Genomic DNA, 21,168 nt, shown 5'->3' with positions numbered 1-21,168 from the left:
GGTTTCTGTTATATACATTGCTAACAATTTTCCAGTCTGTTCTTTCTCCCGAGTAAGGAATGAACGTGCTTGATTTACCTGGTTCACCGCGAAGGTGATCTGGTCGTATACGTCACTTTGTGTGTACACTGCATATGTGTCATCCATGCCGTCCACATAACCTTTCAGGAAGAGGTGTTTGAATGCAATAGTGTTCTCTTCCTTGAAAGTTACCACCATCTGGTTACTTAGCCCAAATGTGACCAGCTTAAAAGAAAAAGTAAGAAGGTGAAAAAGCAATGAAATACAGGTCTCCATATAATGATCAATTTATCTATCCAAAGTCTAATTGATCCCAAATACATTCAACAGAAATTAAACTTTTGGTAGCTGTGAATTAATTTCTTCTTAACGATAAGATGTGTTTCCAGTTTGAACATGAGAGAAAGTGGCTTTGCATGTTTTCAACATTTATTTTCACGTATGATGTCACTTATGACATTGCCTCCACCATTAAAAGCTCTAGGAGTTCACAAAAGCAAAGTCACTTTGGCTAGAGAAATGGGAAGGTTTCCTTAAGGAAATAGTATGATAGAAAGCCTGAAGTATGTGCATCGCTTGGGCAGGGGGCATCTGACGAGCACGGGGGAACGGTGGAGTAGAACTTGGCACTTTGAGGGGCCACGAGGACACCAGCATAACAATCAGAGGAACAGCAGGAAAAAAACGCGAGCAGAAAAAGTGGGGGCAGATGGTACAGGGGCTTGAACAGCATGTGGAAGAGTGTAAAATGAATTCCATGAGACATCAAGAAGGGCACGAAACAGGTACACAACACAATGTAAGAAATACCATTAGTCTAAGCTCTTCAAACACTATTCCTAGGTCTAATTACCAAAACTGTGACAATAAGACGACAAGTAAAAATATCCTTTCCACTCATCCCTAAATTAAAGAATATTTATAATATATCCTTAATATTCAGGCAAGATTGACCCCAGAGTTTAACGTGAAACTCAGTGGTTCACACACACAAAAGTTGTCTAACTGCACTGCTGACCTATTAACATAAGATCGTTCAATCATACCCCAAACGTTACTGTACTCTGAGTCTCTCTTTCACCTTCTCTTCCCTCCCAAGATGCCTCAATCTCTCTCACTCTTGCTTTTGGTCTCGCTCTCTCATACACAGACACACACACATATGCTGTGAATTTAGAACATACACTCTGATTTAGACCCCAGAGTGAGGCAGGGTGAATTTCATATGGAAAAGGGGAACAACACTGAGCACCTATGTGCCCTACGTTATTCCAGGAATTTTCCTCATACTAATTCCACAGTATAGTTCCTAATATACCCATTTTACAGATGAGTACATAAAGGCTCAGAGAAGTTAAATAATTTTTTAAAGTCACATCACTAGCAAGTGTATAGTAAGAATTTGAACCCAAGTCTAACAGACTCAATCAAGCTCTAGCCACCCTACCATGCTAATAATCCAGGCTCAGATCAGGAAAAAAGAGGGAGGAGACAAATTTTTTCCCATCACCTCCCCTTGTGATGTATGCTTTGCACCCTACCCACCTAACTCAATTCCCATTTCCTAAGAGCCTCTTAAAGCTAAGTATCCTATTTAAATCTCAATAAGATGACAGCTTGATATTTCATGGATTTTACATCTATTGAAGCTGATGACCACAAAGTCTTGGCCAATTCATTCAAATACAGGAGTACCTCCCACAGGCCAGCCCTGAGCTAAGTAGTGAGAATACAATGAGAAGACTACAGGCTCTGCCCTCAAAGCCTAGTGGCAGACAGGAGAACCAATGGCAGAGAAAGAGCTGTGATAATTCAGATCCTGAGCCAGGTAGTGGGAAAAAGGAAACTTTTAGTACGGCGCCTAATGTCACAGACATCCTTCTTTTGCTGCTGCAAGCACAAAAATCTCCAACTTAACAGAAAGACTACCTTTTTTTTCCTTGAAAAGAGGAAATCTGTCACCAAATCACCCTCATTTGCTCAATTACAAAGTTGTCTTTATGTATTTTTGCTTGATTTCTCAGATATAAATTAAGGAAACATCACAATTAAGAAATCCTCAGTTCCTTTTGAATCTTAATTAAGTGCCTTTTACTCGCTTATTCCTAACAGGCTTAAACATCTTAAACCATTGGTCAATTTTCCTCTTGATCACCCTAGGAAATCAGGAAGATTAGATGAGCTCCCTAAAAGATTAAGGAGTAATTAAGAACATAAGTTTTAGACGGAATAAATCTGCGTTTGAAGCTCACTTCCACTCTTCTTTTCCTGCCTATGACAGGTTATTTTACTCCACTAAGCTTCAGTGTTCTCATCCGTGAAATGGGGGTACCACTACCCACCTCTGATTTGTTTTAAGAATTGAACTTGATGATGCCTGTAACACGTTTAGCCCAAAACACAGCAAACACTCAAGAGGTACCTATCATTCTAAGTAGAAAATATCCACATTCAACTGATATAGGCTTTTCTCCCTACTCATCAGAAACAGTACAGATAAATTTTTCACTATCGTGACACACTGTATTATCATCTGAAAGTTAAGAATTTCAATTCCAACTTGCCAAATATTATACCGAGAATTGAACATCCGTTTTCGTGGTGATAGAGAGAGAGCATTGGCCTCTAATGTCTTGATTCCACCAGTGACTAGCCATGCGGCTTTTTAAAAACTCTATAAACACCAGTTTCTTCTTCTGTAAAATGAAGGATGCTAGTGTTTATCCAATAGGAGTGTTGATGGAATTAAATGAAGTACTGTCCTAGAACAACAGAGTAATCACTCGAATATTGGTTTCCTTAAGACAACATCTAGCATCAGAGAGAGGCAGGAATTCTGCCAACTTCACGTGAGTATAGAGATTGTCTTAGCTTCTAACACTCTTTCTCAATAACATTTTGTTCTCAATAATCAGTTAAGATTAGCAATTTCAGGGCTGGCCCCGTGGCTGAGTGGTTAAGTTCGCACGCTCCGCTGTAGGCGGCCCAGTGTTTTGTTGGTTCGAATCCTGGGTGCGGACATGGCACTGCTCATCAAACCACACTGAGGCAGTGTCCCATATGCCACAACTAGAAGGACCCACAATGAAGAATATACAACTACGTACTGGGGGGCTTTGGGGAGAAAAAGGAAAAAACAAAATTTTTAAAAAAAAAAAGATTAGTAATTTCAGAGTTTTAAAAAAAAATTCTCCTTGAATAATCAAACATGCATTTTTCCACCAAGTTAAGAAGAGAAAGTATTGATAAAATATAAACTGATCACATCTATTTTTCCTATTAAAATCTGCTTGCATTTTTGCCCTTTTGCTTTTAACAAGAGATAGTTACTCTCACCAGCAGGAAATCCTATCTTCACAAGAGTAAAGCATAACTAGTGTATATAAAGGATCACAAAATATAGTCTCCCCAAACAATGTTAAGAGAAGTCAAGGAAAGGAAATTCAAAAAGCCCTAAAATGAAGCCTCACATTTCACTACCTAATGCCACTCCTTTTTAGTTAACCTACCTTCTCCTGCTGCAGGTCTGCCATGATTACAGGGCTGTGAGAATCAGGACTTGCCTAACAGAAACCCCTGAAGTTTCCAATGAGGGAGAAATTCCCAGGAAACTAACTAGGAAGAAAAAGAATCCTCTGGTTGGGTAACAGCTTGCTTCCATTTCTGATTTAGAAACCTTCAGCTAAACCTCTCTATTGGAAGCCAAATAATAAAATGTTCTTTTCCTGAAAACTAATTACGTGATGTGACTAAAATTATAACTTAATGAAAGATGAGAAGGAAAAAAGTAAGAAGAAATCTCCAAAGTCTTCTTTCACAAATATTGAAAAGAGAAGGGTTTAAGATTGTATGTTTCCTTATTCATTGTTCTCTATTATGCATACAGTTAAAAGTCATAAAAAACCCACTGTCCATAGTCCTCTTTGTTAATAAAAGAGGACTTCACTAAACTCACCATCTGAGATGCTTACCTGAATAGTCACCATTACAATTTTTAGAATTTGTATGCTAAGTTTCCACGGTTTTCTACCTCGAGCCCAGAACTTTTCACAAGGATTCATGAAAAAAAACTTGAGTTTACGCCGCATCTGGTCTTCTAACAGAAGCTTCTCAGAGGGAGTCGTATGCTGGTTACAAGTGCAGGCATTCTCGTCTTCACAGGAGCTGCAGCTACTTATAACAACGTCAAGATCTGACATCTCTAGGGGAAAAAAAATGTTTCCATTCTGTAAGTAAAGGCACAAATCCACATTCTTAGTTATAGCAGGATAGTTGAAGAAGCTGAAACAAAAGGTCTGGTTTCAAATAAGCACCATTGTTCTAAACTGCACTTTAGACATCCACAGATCAATTAGAATGTAACACATCACTTTTCTTTTTGTTTCAGTTACTAAGTCACCCAGTTGAGAGTTACCAAATTCAAGGGCTGCTTCTATCAGTAAAAGATTATATGTGCATATAGAGTATGTATATGCTTTCTGCCTCATTCAGTAATAGATACAGTTAGAGCATGGTGACGTGAGAGGCCAGGGAAGGGTTTCAGAGGGTAGGGGGACCCTGAAATTATGTGCAAAATTTTGTGTATATGTGGATATGGCCATTTTTCCTGGGGAGATACTTAAAGTTTCATCAGAATATCGAAAAAAGTTTAAAAGCACTAAGTCGAACGTAGCAGATGTGGTGTAGAGAAACAAGATATGATTCTACTGAGCATTAAGTAAGAATGCAAATAAAGCCCTTGCCTAGGGTCTAACACCGAGCGAGCAGCCTCAGTTTCCGTACAGCCCAGCAGACAGATAGCTTCCTAAACAGCCAACAAGGTTCTTAAGGGGCGGTGTGAGCCTCAGGCGACTCGACTGTTCTACAAAGGGAAACGCAGCAGCTGAATTTAAGTCCAAATCCCAATCAGCCATGCCACTTGCATTTGCTTTTCACTGAAGGCCTTATATTTATGTAGCACATTTTACTTTTCAAAGTACTTCATACCTATTATTTGTTTTGTCCCTTTGAAAAGGATGGGGCTGATTTTATTGTCTTCATAGTCAGCTTTTCCAAAATGGCACAGAAGTCACTCCAGAAGCTGGGACCTATCTTGGATTTTCCCTCAGATTAACATTAGTATTATGGAAACCTGTTCAACATAAAATACCCCAGACCACTGGGACCAATACAGTTCTTCCATCGAGACTAGAAAGGCTGGCTCTGTTTGAAATTTTTACAGTAACTTCCAATTGCAGATCAATGGGGGGAAATTGAAACCATATTAATACAATATCTAACAAGTCACTGTTTAGATACCACGCTGCTTTCCAAGAATAGTACCTCACATTGGGCTCTGACTCAAACATTCTTAGCAAACCCATCATCTCCAAACAATAGACATTGGCTATAAAAGCTAGCCATGGGAAAAGTTTTTAAATGCTTGATTAATGAAAAGATTATTAAGGATGTTGCTGAGTCAATAAAGCATAAAAGATATTTACAATAGCATATGTAATACCTTGAATTAATGAAATGAAACAATTATGAAATAATGAAATGAAATAAATACGACAGAACTTATTAAAGCGTGGCTCAAGGCTGGCCTGGTGGCGCAGCAGTTCAGTTCACACGTTCTGCTTCGGAGGCCCGGATGCGGACAGGGCACCGCTTGGCAAGCCATGCTGTGGCAGACATCCCACATATAAAGTAGAAGAAGATGGGCACAGATGTTAGCTCAGGGCCAGTCTTCCTCAGCAAAAAGAGGAGGATTGGTCGTGGATGTTAGCACAGGGCTAATCTTCCTAAAAAAAAAATTAAAATTAAAAAACCCCACAAATATTAAAAAAATAAAATAAAATAAAGTGTGGCTCATGTATGTGTTAAAATGCCTGTCAAAGCATGAGTACAATAACTCTTAGGTAAAGACATAAGGGAGAGAAAAAAGTTCTCAATCTCTTAGACTTTTCACTCAAGAACGCTTTATTTCCTTCTTCAAAAAGGTATGCTATTTTAACCAGCATTTAAAGAGACTTTATCTATGGGATTTAAATTAAAAATGATTTTTGTTCACTGAAATTCGCATATGAACACCAAGATAATAATGAAGCAGTTACTTATCAAGCACGTTGATGAATTACAAGTTTGAGGTCACATGAAGCCCTTTCTATTTTGGTCAAGGGAAAATTAAACTTTAAACAAAGCAGCCACACACCGTGTAACAGTAACCCACGGGAACAAAGAGAAAACGAGCCAACCACAATTAATTTATTCAACGCATCGCGCCAAGTTGTCCCGGAACCAAGACATTTCATTCACAAGGAATGGCCGCTCAACTCGCTGCAAATGTTAGCTTTACCGCGTCACAGAAGCCCTTCCGAGGTGGCACTTTAAAAATTGCCACCTGTCCAGACCCCCAGCCGCGTAAGGAGTGCTCCCCAGCTCCACGCCCCCACCCCCACCCAGCGGAGCGCCGCGCAGGGTGCAGGGTGCAGGGCCGGGGGAGAGTCTCTCCGAGGTATTAGGCGTGCTCTTAGAATCTACAAACTAACACACAGAGGTTATTTATTCCTGACGAAGAGAGGCTTGATTGGATTGAGGCGCAGAAAATTAGAGGAAACCGGGAAATGTGTGTAAATAGTAAAAGCCTCACAGTCGACAAAAGTAACGCAACTCAGTTTCTTCAGAAGCGCTTTCTCATCAAACACAAAACTTCAGTCTCTTTTTCTTTCTTTTCCTCTTGTTTAAAACAAAACGAGCCTTTAGACTGACTGCGCTCTCAGGATCGGGCGCGGGGAGCCGCGGGGGGCGCTGCGCGGTCACCCGGAGCGCGGCCCGCAGCAGCGCGCCCTCCTCCCAGCCGTGCGCCCCAGCTCCTTAGACGACCCGGGCGGGCGGGGGCTGCTGTCGCCCAGCGCAGGGACCCTGGCTCTGGCTCCCATTTCCATCCGCCCCCCACGCGCCTAATACAGGCACACTCCGAGTCCAGAGAGGCTGGCTGTGCAACTTCCAGACCATCTCGAGCCCCGGCCACACCCAAACGACCGCCCCGTCCCCAGGCCTCTCAAGGCGAGACTCTGGTCCGCCGGCGACTTTCTGCTCTCGGATCCCTGCCTCCCGGCCGCCACAGCTCGGGTCCAGGCTAACCGGGGCGCGGGCACGCCGACCTGGGGGGCACGCCAGGGGCCACCACTGACCTTGCCCGGGCGGCCGCGCGGGCGCTGTGCGGAACTGCTGCAACTCGTGCCCTGCGCCCACCTGTGTCCCTTCCATGGTGCCTTCGGCCTGGGGCCGGACCCTACCGCTCTGTCACCGACGGCTCGTGACATCTCGGTCCCTCCCTGGGTTCCCACGACACCTGATGCCTGCGGGCAGTGCGGGGCTTGACTCACCTGCGGCCCGAGGCGCGCGGAGGGAGCGCCCAGCAGGGACAACTGGACAAGCCGGGGGAGCAGCGTCAGCGGGCCGGCGGGGGGCGTCAGGTCTTCACAGCTGCAGGGGGCCGCGGCATGTCAGCGCGCCGCTCTAGAAGCCTCTGAGGCTCGGCTCAGTCCAGAGTCCAACGTGATCCCGCGGCCGCGAGTCGCCGCCCGTGGCATCCTCCCTCCTGCGGCCGCTTTAACTCGTGACCCTTCTCCCCATTGCTCTGCTCCCTTCCACGCCCCTTCTGGGGCCTTCTATCAGGATAAGTAGGGTGAAGGAGGCCATCTGCAAGAGCCCAACACTGTCGCGTTCTCTGGGCACCCCATCCCTTTCCAGTCCTCCCTGTCGCCATAAACAACCTGCACAACCTCACTCGCGTTTTCTCCGGTTGCTCGGGTGCTGCCGAGCAGTGAGGTGCAAGTGCGTGGGCTCCAGGCTTCAGACCTGAACAGTGGCCACCCCTCCTGGCCCACTCCTCTCTCGTGGTTACAGACGTGAGGATGGATGTCAGGTGCCCCGCCGCGTGTGGGTGCTCAGGCCTCGCTAGCTGCCGTCCATTCCTATTTTTGTACACAGGAGAAATCATGAAGTGTAAGACTTTTCAAGTCTGCGCCTTGTACCCTCCCTAGGCCTTCCAGTTTCGCAGAATTGCTATGAGCTTAGTCAACTGTTGACTAGGCTCTTCTCTAGACTGAGTGCTGGGACAGAGAGAGTCCTGGAAAGCTCTTAGAAATGTAACCAGAAACATGTGAGGTAGTGACAAAGCTTCTCTGCTTGACCAAACTTCAGTCAGTCTCCCAAACCTTCTCCCAGGCCTATGTTCCTTGTAAAATCCGATTTTAGCAAGACCCCTGCTAAGTCACTTTAACTAGAACCCCCACCCTCAGTATCTGATCATCTTCAATATCTGATCATCCTCAATTATCTGATGGGGTTCCTCATCCACCACCCTCCCCCAGGTGGTGTCTGATCATCCCGGCCTATTTTCAGCAAGAATCCTGTTAGGTCAGTTTAGCCAGAACTCCCGTTAACCCTGTTGTTTTCTCTTAGTCATTTTCCAGCCACTGATCCTTACCCTGCTCCTGGGCTGTAAATTCGCACTTGCCCATGCTGCATCCAGAGTTAAGCTGCATCTCTCTCCTACTGTCCAATCCCATTGCAGTGGTTCCTATAACTATCCTCATGGTCCTGAATAAAGTCTACCTTACCCCGTCTTTAACAAGTGTCATTGAATATTTTTTCTTTAAGAGTAGATGTCCAACCATAACCTATTTCTTCATGATTTTTTAAAATTAAATCTTAGCTTACTCCTTATCAGGAATAGATCAGGAGCTTTGATTAATCCTAATTACAACCTCTTTGGATATGTTTTAATTGACTTTGATTTTTGATTTTTTTGGTCTATAACAGGTAATTCCTCAAATTATATTAAGAGCTGTCAGGTCTTTTTCAAAACCTTTCTCAAATTCTAAGCCAGTTTGCATGGATAATTTATAAGTGGAAATATCTTTTCTTGCAATGGGGTACAAGAATTGTATGCTATTCATAAACCTGAATCCCAAGTGCTATGAACAAGGTAGAGACTCAAAGGTTTAATTGGCACACAACATTCTCAAGTGCAATTTGGAAAATGTCATTTAATCTCTAACGCCTGTATGCCTCCACAGGATTTAACACTTTCTCCTTACCGTAACAGTGAATTCATCATGATGGTTGGGGTTTGAAATGCTTGGTTGTTCAGGAACAATCTGAACTTTGGAGAGGTTTGCAGGATAAATGATGGCCCTCACTTAACCCTAGTTAGAGCTGAGTTAAGTAGACTGGAGAATAGAAAAAGCCAGGTTTGCAGTCAGACAGGTGGGAGCCCACATTCCCTTTTATGCCAGCTACTGACTGACCTTGGGGAATTCCTTAACCTCTCCACCTCCCCATTTCCTTCTGTGTATAATCTGTCTAATAAAAGGAATGGTGAATTTTAATTAATAGGATGCATGTAAAGCACCCATTACTGTGCCTGGCATATTTTATGTGCTTGTAAATATTGATCCTTTTTTATTTTATTTTATTTTTTTGGAAGATCTAAACTAATGAAAAGATCAACCATGTTCATGGATTGCAAGACTCAATAGTGTTAAGGTATCAATTCTTGCCAAGTTCATTCTATAGATTCAACCCAATCTCAATCAAACTTCCAGCAAGCTATTTTGTAGAAATTGACAAGCTGATTCTAAAATTCATGTGGAAATACAAAGAACCTAGAATAACCAAAGCAATTTTTAAAAATAAGGACAAAATTGGAGGACTTACCTTACCTGATTTCAAGACTTATTATAAAGCTATATAAGCAGGACAGTTTGGTATTTGTGAAAAGAAAACTGTGGAATATATAGAGACAATGGAACAGACTAGATCCAATAGATCTAGAAATAGATCCACACATAAATGGTCAATTGATTTTTTTTTTTTAAAGATTGGCCCTAAGCTAACATCTGGTGCCAGTCTTCTTTTTTTCTTTTTCTTTTCTTCTTCTCCCCAAAGCCCCTGAGTACATACTTGCATATCCTAGTGGTAGGTTCTTCTGGCTCTGCTGTGTGGGACGCTGCTTCAGCATGGCCTGATGAGCAGTGCTGGGTCTGCACCGGAGAAACCCTGGGCCGCCGAAGTGGAGCATGCAAACTTAACCACTCAGCCGCCAGGCCAGCCCTGGTCCATAGATTTTTGACAAAGGTGCCAAAACAATTTAAAGGAGAAGATTAGACCGTAACAATCAACATAGTGATATTATTGGCTCAAAGAAATATACTGACATCAAGTCAAAAGGAAGACAGGAAATACTAACATGCAGAGTCAAAGATTAAGGTCAACATTTCTGGAAAGCACGACAGGAGCACATTATAGAGAGAAACAGTTATGATCTAAGTAGTGAGTCTTGTTTGTAATTGTTGTCATTTTATAAGTGTGTGTTCCTGGCCCTGCTGGTGAGTACTTCTTGCAAATAAAATAAACATTAATATGTTTATATACATAGAATACATTGTGCTAGTCCTATGGATAGTATTTCAAGAAACAACAAGCTTTGCAAGCAAAATAACTCCCTAAATTGACGATTTCAACATATTTCTATGTAAAACTCTTGGTCATGCTAGGAGATCCAAATGTTACATTATTTGACTAATACCCAATAGTGTTTACTGTGTTTTCCAGTGTTTGAATATTCACTAAAGCATACGGTTCTTTATAAAACAGGCAAAATATCTTCATTGTTAAAAAAGTAAACGAGCTTATGTAAAGCAACGTATGACCTAATGCCCAATCTGATAATGCTTTTAGGCACATTTGAAAACTGAACCGGGGCAAACCCGGTGACACAGTGGTTATGTTCGCACGTTCTGCTTCTTGATGGCCCGGGGTTCACCAGTTCGGATCCCGGGTGTGGACATGGCACTGCTTGGCAAGCCATGCTGTGGCAGGCGTCCTACATATAAGGTAGAGGAAGATGGGCACGGATGTTAGCTCAGGGCCAGTCTTCCTCAGCAAAAAGAGGAGGATTGGCAACAGATGTTAGCTCAGGGCTAATCTTCCTCAAAAAACAAGCAAACAAAAACCAAAAAAACCCTGAACCAACATCAAACACAGAGTAAGAGAAATTTCCCCTTATCTGGAATACTTATCACAAAACGTAGATCCCATCTGCAGGCCGGCGCTGTGGCCAAGTTTGCGTGCTCGGCTGCAGGCGGCCCAGTGTTTTGTCGGTTCGAATCTTGGGCGCGGACATGGCACCGCTCATCTAGCCACGCTGAGGCGGCATCCCACATGCCACAACTAGAAGGACCCACAACTAAGAATATACAACTATGTACCCGGGGAGGGGGAGGAGAAAAAGGAAAATAAATAAATAGAAATCTTTTTAAAAAAATAGATCAAATCTATTGAATAAGGCAATTAATGTTTTGTGTTTTAAATTGTCATTTGAATAATAACTTTTTAAATATTTTTATTTTTAAAAATGATTTTCATTTAGAATTTACTTTGCATTAATGCTTCCTTCTTTTAATGATTTTTATTATGAAATATCTATAGCAGGTAGTAATCATTGCTACATGTAACTGAAATATATAATCTTGTCCAATATGTTGGTTCATAATAATAATAAACTATGCTTTTATTATTATCTCTTTTAAAACAGAAAGAAACCTCTGGAGCTTCTAGTATACCCCTCTTACAGAAAAATGATTTATTGCTTATTATTATGGTGACTTATATTTTAAAAACATGTAAATAGAGTTGGCCTGTGCCCCAGCCGTTAAGTTCACCAGCTCAGCTTCAGCAGCCAAGGGTTTCACAGGTTCCCATCTTGGGCGGCGCCAGGCACCCCTCATCAAGCCACGCTGAGGCTGCATCCCACATAGCACAACTAGAAGGACCCACAACTAGAATATACAACCATGTACTGGGGACTTTGGGGAGAAGAAGAAAGGGGAAAAAAAGAAGATTGGCAACAGATGTTAGCTCGGATGCCAATCTTTTTAAAAAAAGAAAAAGTAAATAAAGTGTTATGAAAAATACAAAATAGTTTCAGGAATTCTATTTTTTTTATTCCTGAATCTCCAAAATTAATATCTGTCAGGAATTGGGAAACACTACTACAATAACTAATGGATCCCTACAGCATTGTTGCTATCTAATGGATGGAAGAGAGCTTTTATCACGTCTTTATCTTCTTGCCATCTTAAAAATCCTGTCTTTTTCAGAGTAACACAGCTCGACTGGAAGTCTCAGGCAGCATGAGTATTAATTCATGCAAATGTCAACCCAACATATTTTTCACATCTGTACCACTTCGGTCTTTTTACATCTGTACCGCTCATCTTCTTTCCCCCTTAATTCTGTCTCCTTTTTTTCATTAAAATGTTTATTTATTCAACACATATATATTTAACAAGTATTTATTGAGGACCCCCTATATCCTACTAAGAGTACTAGGTACTATGGGTAGAAATATGAATAAAACATAATTTTTGCAGTTAAAGATCTTGCAGTCTGGGAGACAATTTTTTCTTAATTTTGAGAACATTTCAAATACAGAGAAGTACAAAGAATAACATATTAATTCCACTCCATACCCACAAGCCCCAAATTCAACAAATTTCACATTGCATTTTGTTTCCAGTCTTTCCATTCTATAATAAATAAAATGTTATAAAATTAACCATCCCTCCTAAATGCAATCCCCTGGCACGAAGTGGTGTGATTCATCTCGGTGGTTCATTCGTGATGCTTTTCTCATGTATAGGTACCCATAATAAATAAAAATAGTTCATGCATGTTTTTGTTCACAAAGATGGCATTGCTCTGGACAAAGTCCTCAACATTTATCTCACCATTTTTGATTCTGCGCTATATCCATGCAAGTTTATTTTAGCAGCTTTATGGTAATTTATTGACTATACCACAGCACTCTATCCATTTCCCTACTGATGGACATTTGGGTTGTTTCCATCTTTTGCCATTACAAAAAATTCTGCAGTGGACATCTATGAACCGTTTTCTCGTGCACACGTGTAAGAGTTCCTCTAGGGTAACTCTTCAGGAGTAGAATTGCTAGATTATAGGATATGTACTTTTCAGTTTTTAATAGGTACGGCCAAATTACTCTCCAAAGTGGTGATTCCAAATCATTTAATGGACATAATATGGTACACCTTCTCTATGGCAGGCAGAGTAAAAAAGACAAAAATTTCTGCCTTTGTAGAGTTTACGTTTTAGTGGACAAAGACAGTAAGTAAATTACAGAGTGTGTTAGAAGGCGATAAATACTATAGGAAAAGATAAAGCAGAGAAAGGAGAATGCAGAGAGTTTTGAGAAGTTGCCATTTTAAATAGGATGGGGGTAGGGCTCATTGAGAAGTTACATTTCAGCAAAAACTTGAAGGATATCTGGTTTAAGTGTTCCAGGCAAAAAAGAATGGCCAATGCAAAGCAGGAACGTGCCTGGGGTGTTTGAGTAACCCCAAGGAGGCCAATGTGTCTGCAGCAACATGAACCACAGGGAGGAATGGTAGGAAATGAGGCTAGTAACAGGGACTAGGTTATGCTGGACCTTGTAGGCCATTGTGAGGACTTTGGCTTTTACACAGAGTGAAATGGGAGCCATTGGAGTGTTTCAGGCAGGGGACTAGCATGATTTGACTTATGTTTTAAAAGTGTATCCCTCTGGCTACAGTGTTGAAAATGTATCCCAAAAGGGTGAATGATAGAAGCGCAGGAATCAAGAATGACTCTGAGGTTTTTGCCTGAGCAACCATAAAGGTGGAAATGCCATCAATTGAGGTGAAAAAGATGGCAGGATGAGCAGGTGGGTGGGGAGAAGCAGGAGTTGAATTCTGACCAGGTGTTTGAGGTGTCTGCTAAGTGCTTCTCAGACTCTCTATTGGGGGCTACTTGATTTGGTTTTGTTTCCATAACTCTCACAGGCTGATACTTCTGTAAAATACAGTACAAATAAATTACTAGAAAATGAAATAAAGACATTTAAAATACAAACCTTAATTTTGTTCAAATGTAACGTAAAGTAGTTACTCTATCAAAGTGCTATAAAGTTTTTAAATGCTTTCCATTTCTGTACTTCTTTTGTTGCAGATGGTGACAAATATTTCCTGGACTAGTGGACAAGTAACAAATATTTCCTGGCTGGCTGTGATCTGAGGGCTACACTTTTGATAAACCTGTATTAGACTTCCAAGTGAATATGTCTAATAGACAGCTGAATATTCACATCTACCTTTAATTATCACCAAATGGCAGAGGCAATGTCTATATATTCACTTTGAACAGAATTTAAGATCAATTCCGGTTCAACAGCTCTTGAGCTTGAGCCACATTTGAGGCATATGTTGGCCTTTTTATAGCAGTGCTATGGGAAAGGGACAGATTAACGTCTGTGGGCAATCTGGACAGGCTAATAATTTGGCATCTGTCCATACTAATAGTCTTTAAAAATTTATTCACCAGGTATCTAGTGAAAATAGGGAAAAACTGATTTCTGTTTACAAATATGTATACTCTTTCTTTACATTTGAAGTAATTTATTAAACACAATTTTCCAAACTAGACAACTTATTGGGCACATATTGAACTGTTCAAAATTTAAATATTAAAACTGGCTGACCTCAGGGATGGGAACATTGTCTTTTGGTGAAACCTTGTGATTTGTACCGTCACATGGCAAAATCTTTCAACATAGGTTTTATTTCAAATCTGAAGCTGTCTACTTGGTTGAGAGAAGGATTTTCTCTCTCTCCTGATGTGTACAACGTCCCCTGTAGAAATCTGAACTAATTAACAGACCACCTATTTCCAATTCATTCCTGCAAAGTTTTCTCTCTTTTGAAGAATATCCTCACAGCAGAAACATGGTTGTTCTCCCCCTTTGTTTGGCTTGGCTGTGAGGAAAGCATTAGCATCCTAGATTTTGCAGATGTAAAACGGAGAGATAGAGAGTTTAAAAACTTGTCCGATGTCACTTATCCAGAAAGTGACAAATCTTGGCTCCAACATAATTTCCTGTCTTTAAGGACAGTATTATTTGAATGATTCCACTTTAAAAAATATTTAAAGTACCTTAAAGGTGACAATCATTATACACATAGAATGATATTTCACTGGCTCTTGACGCCTGGTGACATTGTAGGACTACCACCTCATAAAATGGCTGTCCCACCACCAACTGTTTCTGAGTGTAGAGAGTGGAGTTTCACCTATGCTCACAAATAAGTTCACTCTGCTACCCTATGACCCCATATTTTCCTTCTCAGCTCATGCATTGACCTCTCTAGAAACATCTCAATTGAGATGTCCTTAAATAATCAAATTATTTTTAGTTAAAACTTCTTGACTCATTACATTTTCACTCAGCTAGTAAAACTGAAACTAATTTTTAAACATCTTCAAATTTTAGGCGAATTAATTCAGCATCCCCTGGAAGAACACGAAGTGTTCACCAGGCACCATGGGGATGTTTCATTTCTGACCACTCCCATGAAAGAAGAGATGTTCTGTTAATCATTCATAATTTGAATTTGTAACTTGAAAAAATTACTAAACATTTGCCATTTAATTTCTAACTTTCTTGGTATCAGAACTTATGACTCATGCCTCCAAATCCCCTTGGGGTGTTTCTAAAGAAAAGATAACAAAGGTTTGGTATCTCATCCAAATCACAAGATTATTATCTTTACTTCCTTAAATCTGACTGCAAAAGATCATGAATTTTTTTTTAAGAAAGGGAAATTCTTTGGAAGAATACAAAGAAGCTTTTGTTAGAGTTTTTTCTAGATTTGCTTTCAAGAATAGTCCATCAATGAAATAATTCAACATATGTGTTATTAAATACCCGTGGCAGACGCTGTGTCGAACAACAGAGATAAAAAGGAACCAGATACTGTCCCTGCCCTAAGGTCCAGTGGGGGAGACATCCATATAAATTAGCCAATGCAACACAATGTAATACTTGCTGTAGTGGAAAAACAGAGAAAAGAGTGACTAATTCTGTTGGGTGCCTGGATAGCTTTGCAGAGAAGGTGATATTTGAGTTGGATCTTGAAAAATAAATAGAAGTTTACCAAGTAACAAAGATGAAGAAAGGTATTACAGGTTGAGGGAGAGGTAGAAGCAGAGGCAGTGGGATGAACAGATGCACAGTTATCAAAGGGCACAGCACATTCAGGCAGCGGTCAAGAGCTCTGCCTCTGATCCTGGGACGCACAAATTCCTGGGCTTGTGCAGCAGTATGCCAAAGGCTGTGGAAAACCACAGTAGGAGCCCTTCACAGCTGCCTGGCGCTTCTTTGAGTTTATTCAATTTATGTCAATTTTAATTCATAGGGGTTTTAGATATTTTTTCTGTTTTTTTTGAGATATAATTGACATATAATGTTGAATAAGTATTTTAGACATTTAAGAAAATGAAACCAAACATGAACACATTGTGTAACAGAATGCAAAAACTTCATAAATTCTTTATATGAAACAAATGTATCTCAGTTGCAGAAGTCTATTTCAAGCGATAACTCCTCTTAGCACCAGCCAGTTACCACCCCCAACCCCTGTGGTTTCATGCCCCTTGGCATCCAGGAGCTTCACTTGAGAAGCACTGTACTAAAACATGGTTGAGTCTGGGAGAGAGGCAGGAAATAAGGTTAGAAAAATAACTCGTTATCTTCCAGATATCTTTAAGATATCTTTCAGAACCCTGTTTATACAGGATTTCATGTGCTAGACTGAGAGTTTTTAAGCAGAGTGATGTCAAGATTGAATGCATTTTAGAACACGCTGTGGCAACCTGGCAAATAAATTAGACAGGAGGAGATAGAACAAGTCAAGAGGCTATTACTACCATCTAGGCAAGAGATGAGACACACCTGAAATAAGGCAGAGGCTGTGAAGATGGCTACGAAGAGATAGATTATTTGAGAGATAACTTAGGAAGGAAAATGACACGACTTAGTGAGGTGTTGACCGTGGGCGATAGAAGTCAGGGATGACTCAGGTTTCTAACTTTGCAAACTAATGAACAGTCGATGCTATTACCTAAGACAGAAAATAAAGAAGCAACAAAAGTTTCTGAAACACATATGAAAGATATCTGAAAGATAAGGAGTTGACTTTTGCCTCTGCTAAGTTGTAATGCCTGTGGTACAGTGATTATTCATTCAATATCTTTATTCACTTATTCACTCAATATCTTTGTTTAGCAATTACTAAACACCATGAGCTAAGCTAGAAATGTGTTTGGAAATGTCCAATGGATAGTGGAAATTCAGGTCTGGAATTTAAGAGATGTATTAGGCTGAGAGTATAGAAATGGAAGTCATGGGTGTATTTATGGGGGTGGTTGAAGCTAAGGGAAATAGATATGATGTCACCAGGAGTGTGCGAAGAGTAAGAAAATAAGACTCAGGACTGAGCCCAGGGGATGCTAACCTCTCAGTGTCGGAGAGTGGAAGAGACTGGGAAAAGGTTGTCACAATGTCACAATGATAAGTCCTCCTCCTAGATTTGTTTTGTTTTTTAATGATTTCTTTAGTAAAGTGTATTTGCATTTTGCAAACACAAATTCTTCAGGAATTTCAAAGACTATACATGATCTTCCTACATATCATGTGAAGCCATCTTATTTAGGATCACTAAATTTCAGGTATGTTATGAATCTATAAGCCTCTTCTCAATAAAATACTTTCATTTAAATTGGGTGTAAAAAATTAATTTAGACCAATTACAGCAGTCAATTGCATTACTTTATTAAATTCGGCTAGCTTACAAATTAGGCAGGGGAGAAAGGGAATCGAGAGCAACATTGTTCAGAGAGATGAACTTGACTGTGTGAATCCACAGGACCCACAAACCACAGATAAAATGAACCTTGGAGCTACTTAGGCATTTAATCTTCTTCCCCTGAGGCTCATGCTTCCAGTTTGAGTCAAACTCTATACAAACGTTATTTTGGCAGGAGGAAAATGTAAAACATTAGAAATTCTGGGATACCCACGACACACAGTTGAGCCGGACTTTCTCTCCTTCACACCTGAATCTAAGACAGGTTCCCAGGAAGGCCCCAGCCGCCGGCGGGGTAAGCAAGGCGGCTGCCCTAGGGATTCCCAGCCCGCAGTCTTCGTGTCACCCTTCCCTCCCCGCTGCTCGCGTCCACACCCAGAAGGCTTCTCCTTTGGGTACAGTTGCACTGAGTGCGAGGCATGGCCCAAGCCTGTCAGTCCTGGGGCCAAGCCAGGCCACCAGCCTCAACGCTATTGCTAAAATTGCTCAACTCCTTCCTCGCTAGCGGAGCTCCGAGGACTTCGCGCCGGTTCATGTTGCGTGACGTCACCACCACAGCAACCAATCACAAGCCTGCCCGGAAAGAGACTGTTAGGGAGCGGACACTGTATTGGTGGTGGTAGTTTGTCAATCTCAGCAGAGGCGTCGCCTCTTTTCTCTTAGCAACGGATGCGACGTAGCAACAGCTTGCCTGCGAGCTGCCGTTTGTACTCTTAGGACTTGATTTTATGAGAGAGGAGAGTCAAACTTCCATCTCCAGCTCCTGAAGGAGCTTTTCTCCGGGGTCTACAGAGACTTTTTTTCCCTTCCGTTTAGCAGTATCAGGTAAGGGAACCTCTGAATGGGAAAGGAGGCTTGCAAGACAATTTTTTACTCACTCTTTCAGGGGTGTTTAGAACACTCGCTGTGCCAGCGATGTGCTAGATGCAGTGAAGACTACAAAAAAGTACATTTTCCCTGCTTTCAAAGAACTTCCAGGCGAAAATAGCAACGAGAGAGCAGTTAACGACAGTTTAAGAACTTTGAGGGCAAGTACTGTGTCCTATTCACAGGTTATATATCCCCAATGTCTGTGACATTGCTTGGCACATAGTAGGAGCTCAATAAATACTGAATGGATAGATAGATGGATGGATGGATGGATGGATGGATGAAAAGGAAACACCATGATCCTTGTGTAAGGGATCAAAGAAGAAAAGATTACTGTGGGCTGAAGTAGCTTAAGAGATGACTTCAGGACTGTTAAGAAAGGGCTGGAGTAGATAAAGAGGGAAGATGAATAAGGGAACATTAACTCTTTGAAAATAGGAACCTTGTCTTATTCCTCTAGTACCTTATTGCTGCTCAGTAATTTCTCTCTCCTTCATAGTGTATACTGAATGCAGAATGAACTCACCCTAGTCTTTCAGGCAGCTCTGAGTTTGAGGCCGTCTGCCTTTGCAGAGGCCTAGCATAATTAACTGTACTACAGTGTGGTTACAAAGTGTCAGGGAGAACAAGGTTATTTCAGCCTGAGTGAGAAAGTTGGGGAGGCTCCTGAGAGAAGGGCATATTAGAGTTCAGCCTTGAAGAGTGAGTAAGATTTAAGCAAACAGAGAAAATGTGTGCATGGTGTGGAGCAGGAGAGAATGGGAGGGAAGGGGATTCCCCAGGGAGAAGAAAGGAAGGGATGGGGACTGTTTGGAGAATGGATAGTAATCCCATGAGGCTGGAGTAGAACTGGAAGAGTGGATGTGGTGAGGCAGACTGTGAAGGGTGTTAAAGGCGATGCTTGCAAGTTTGCACTCTATCCCGTTTTGCAAAGTCTGGTCTGCAGACCCCTAGTGCAAGACCACTTCATGGTGATTTAAAAAATGCAGAGTCCCAGGCTCACCCAGACCTGCAGAATCACAGTGGGTCCAGGAAATTTGCGTTTCAGATGAGCTCCATTTCTACACTGCTGGAGGAGGATGCTGCTATGGACAATAAGGACCCACACTATGTTCCCCAGGATACAAGGAAATGACTTGTTAAGATCTGCGTTTTGGAAAGAGAGCTCTGAAGGCTTGCCCTGGGGGTGACTGTTCTGGTTGAAACAGAGGCAGGGAGGCAAGTTAAATGTCCATGATTTAGGGGCCGGCCGGGTGGCACAGCAGTTAAGTGTGCACATTCTGCTTCGGTGGCCCGGGGTTCACGGGTTTGGATCCTGGGTACGGACATGGCACCGCTTGGCACGCCATGCTGTGGTAGGCGTCCCATGTATAAAGTAGAGGAAGATGGGCATGGATGTTAGCTCAGGGCCAGTCTTCCTCAGCAAAAAGAGGAGGATTGGCAGCAGATGTTAGCTCAGGGCTAATCTTCTGCAAAAAAAAAAAAAAAAAAAAGTCCATGATTTAGTCAGAGGGTGGGGGAAGGGGAATATGTGGATAGAACAAAAAATTACCCATTTTTACTAGCTGCTAATTGAAATGTGTGCGTTTGGTAACAGATCACAGCAGTATTAGCAGGACTTGTAACTTTGTTACCCAAAGAAATTACAGCTCTTTTCATAATATATTATGGATGTAATAGGCATATTATTTATGCTCGTCACTTCTTCAAAATTAAGGTAGTAATTAGAACCACTGCTAGATCTTGTTATTTAATGAAGCACATGAGTTATCATATTATAATTTCAAAAATAGTTTGATAGCTATTTCAATATAATCTATTTCCCTTGTAATCTCCTGTTTTCCCTTGATGCATGGGCTTCACCAGGCTGCTGAAGGGGTTCATGGCACAAGATAGTTAGGAACCCCTGGTGTAGGAGGACAGGTGGAAGGCCTGAACCAGAGGAGGCTGTGGGAGAGGAGGGCTGGGAATTTAGGAGGCACTTCAAAGGGAGAAGAGATGGGATGGCATCCACTTAAATAAGTAAATATCCAGTCTTGGAAAGAAGTGGAAGTAGGTTGGAAGGGGAAAAAGAAGAGTAGTAGACTAATCAGAAACACTGCAGGAACAGTTATCTCTGGAGAGTGGATGTTGTGTCCCTGTCAGAACATGGCTGAAGAACCCAGGAGAAGCTTGAAGTTTAATCGCGGTCTTGGTGGAGATTGCCCAAGAAGCAGCAGTTCTTGGAGACACATTTACCAGACTCCAAAGATGTTAGTCTTGGATCTTATTCTAGATCTCTATTTAAAAAAAAAAAGAGGGGCCAGCCCCATGGCTGAGTGGTTAAGTTCGTGCACTCCACTTCTGTGGCCCAGGGTTTCGCTGGTTCAGATCCTGGGCGTGGACATGGCACCATTCATCAGGCCACGCTGAGGCAGTGTCCCACATAGCACAACTAGAAGGACCCACAACTAAAAATATACAACTATGTACCAGGGGGCTTTGGGGAGAACAAGAAAAAAATAAAATCTTAAAAAAAAAGATAGGGGGCAAGCATGATGAGCTT

At 41.6% G+C, this 21,168-nt stretch overlaps 2 protein-coding genes across 6 annotated transcripts in view; one reads left to right on the top strand and one right to left on the bottom strand.

The window, feature by feature from the left end:
* Positions 1–7,759, bottom strand: part of MCOLN3 (mucolipin TRP cation channel 3) — a 31,495-nt gene extending 23,736 nt beyond the window's left edge. Inside the window, exons 1-3 of one of the 2 annotated variants that reach the window (XM_008538183.2) lie at positions 7,392–7,759; positions 3,993–4,222; positions 79–246 (exon numbers count right to left, since the gene is read on the bottom strand). In XM_008538183.2, coding sequence (XP_008536405.2) covers positions 79–246; positions 3,993–4,220 — 396 coding nt within the window. In that variant the 5' untranslated portion in view covers positions 4,221–4,222; positions 7,392–7,759. The remainder of the gene's footprint in view (positions 1–78; positions 247–3,992; positions 4,223–7,391) is intronic. The other variant, XM_070592765.1, reaches the window with a different exon arrangement.
* Positions 7,760–18,339: 10,580 nt separating this feature from the next.
* The window catches only part of DNAI3 (dynein axonemal intermediate chain 3), a 97,267-nt gene continuing 94,438 nt past the window's right edge, over positions 18,340–21,168 (top strand). For 2 of the 4 annotated variants that reach the window (XM_070592754.1, XM_070592756.1), the window contains exon 1: positions 18,344–18,578. The gene's annotated coding sequence lies outside the window, so the exon portion shown is untranslated. Of the gene's footprint in view, positions 18,579–21,168 lie in introns of all 4 variants that reach the window. The other 2 variants (XM_070592753.1, XM_070592755.1) reach the window with 2 other exon arrangements.

The sequence above is a fragment of the Equus przewalskii genome, chromosome 24, assembly GCF_037783145.1.
Source record: "Equus przewalskii isolate Varuska chromosome 24, EquPr2, whole genome shotgun sequence".
NCBI lineage: Eukaryota > Metazoa > Chordata > Mammalia > Perissodactyla > Equidae > Equus > Equus przewalskii.
The sequence above is the reverse complement of the archived record's forward strand: the minus strand, read 5'-3'. Positions and strand labels throughout refer to the sequence as shown.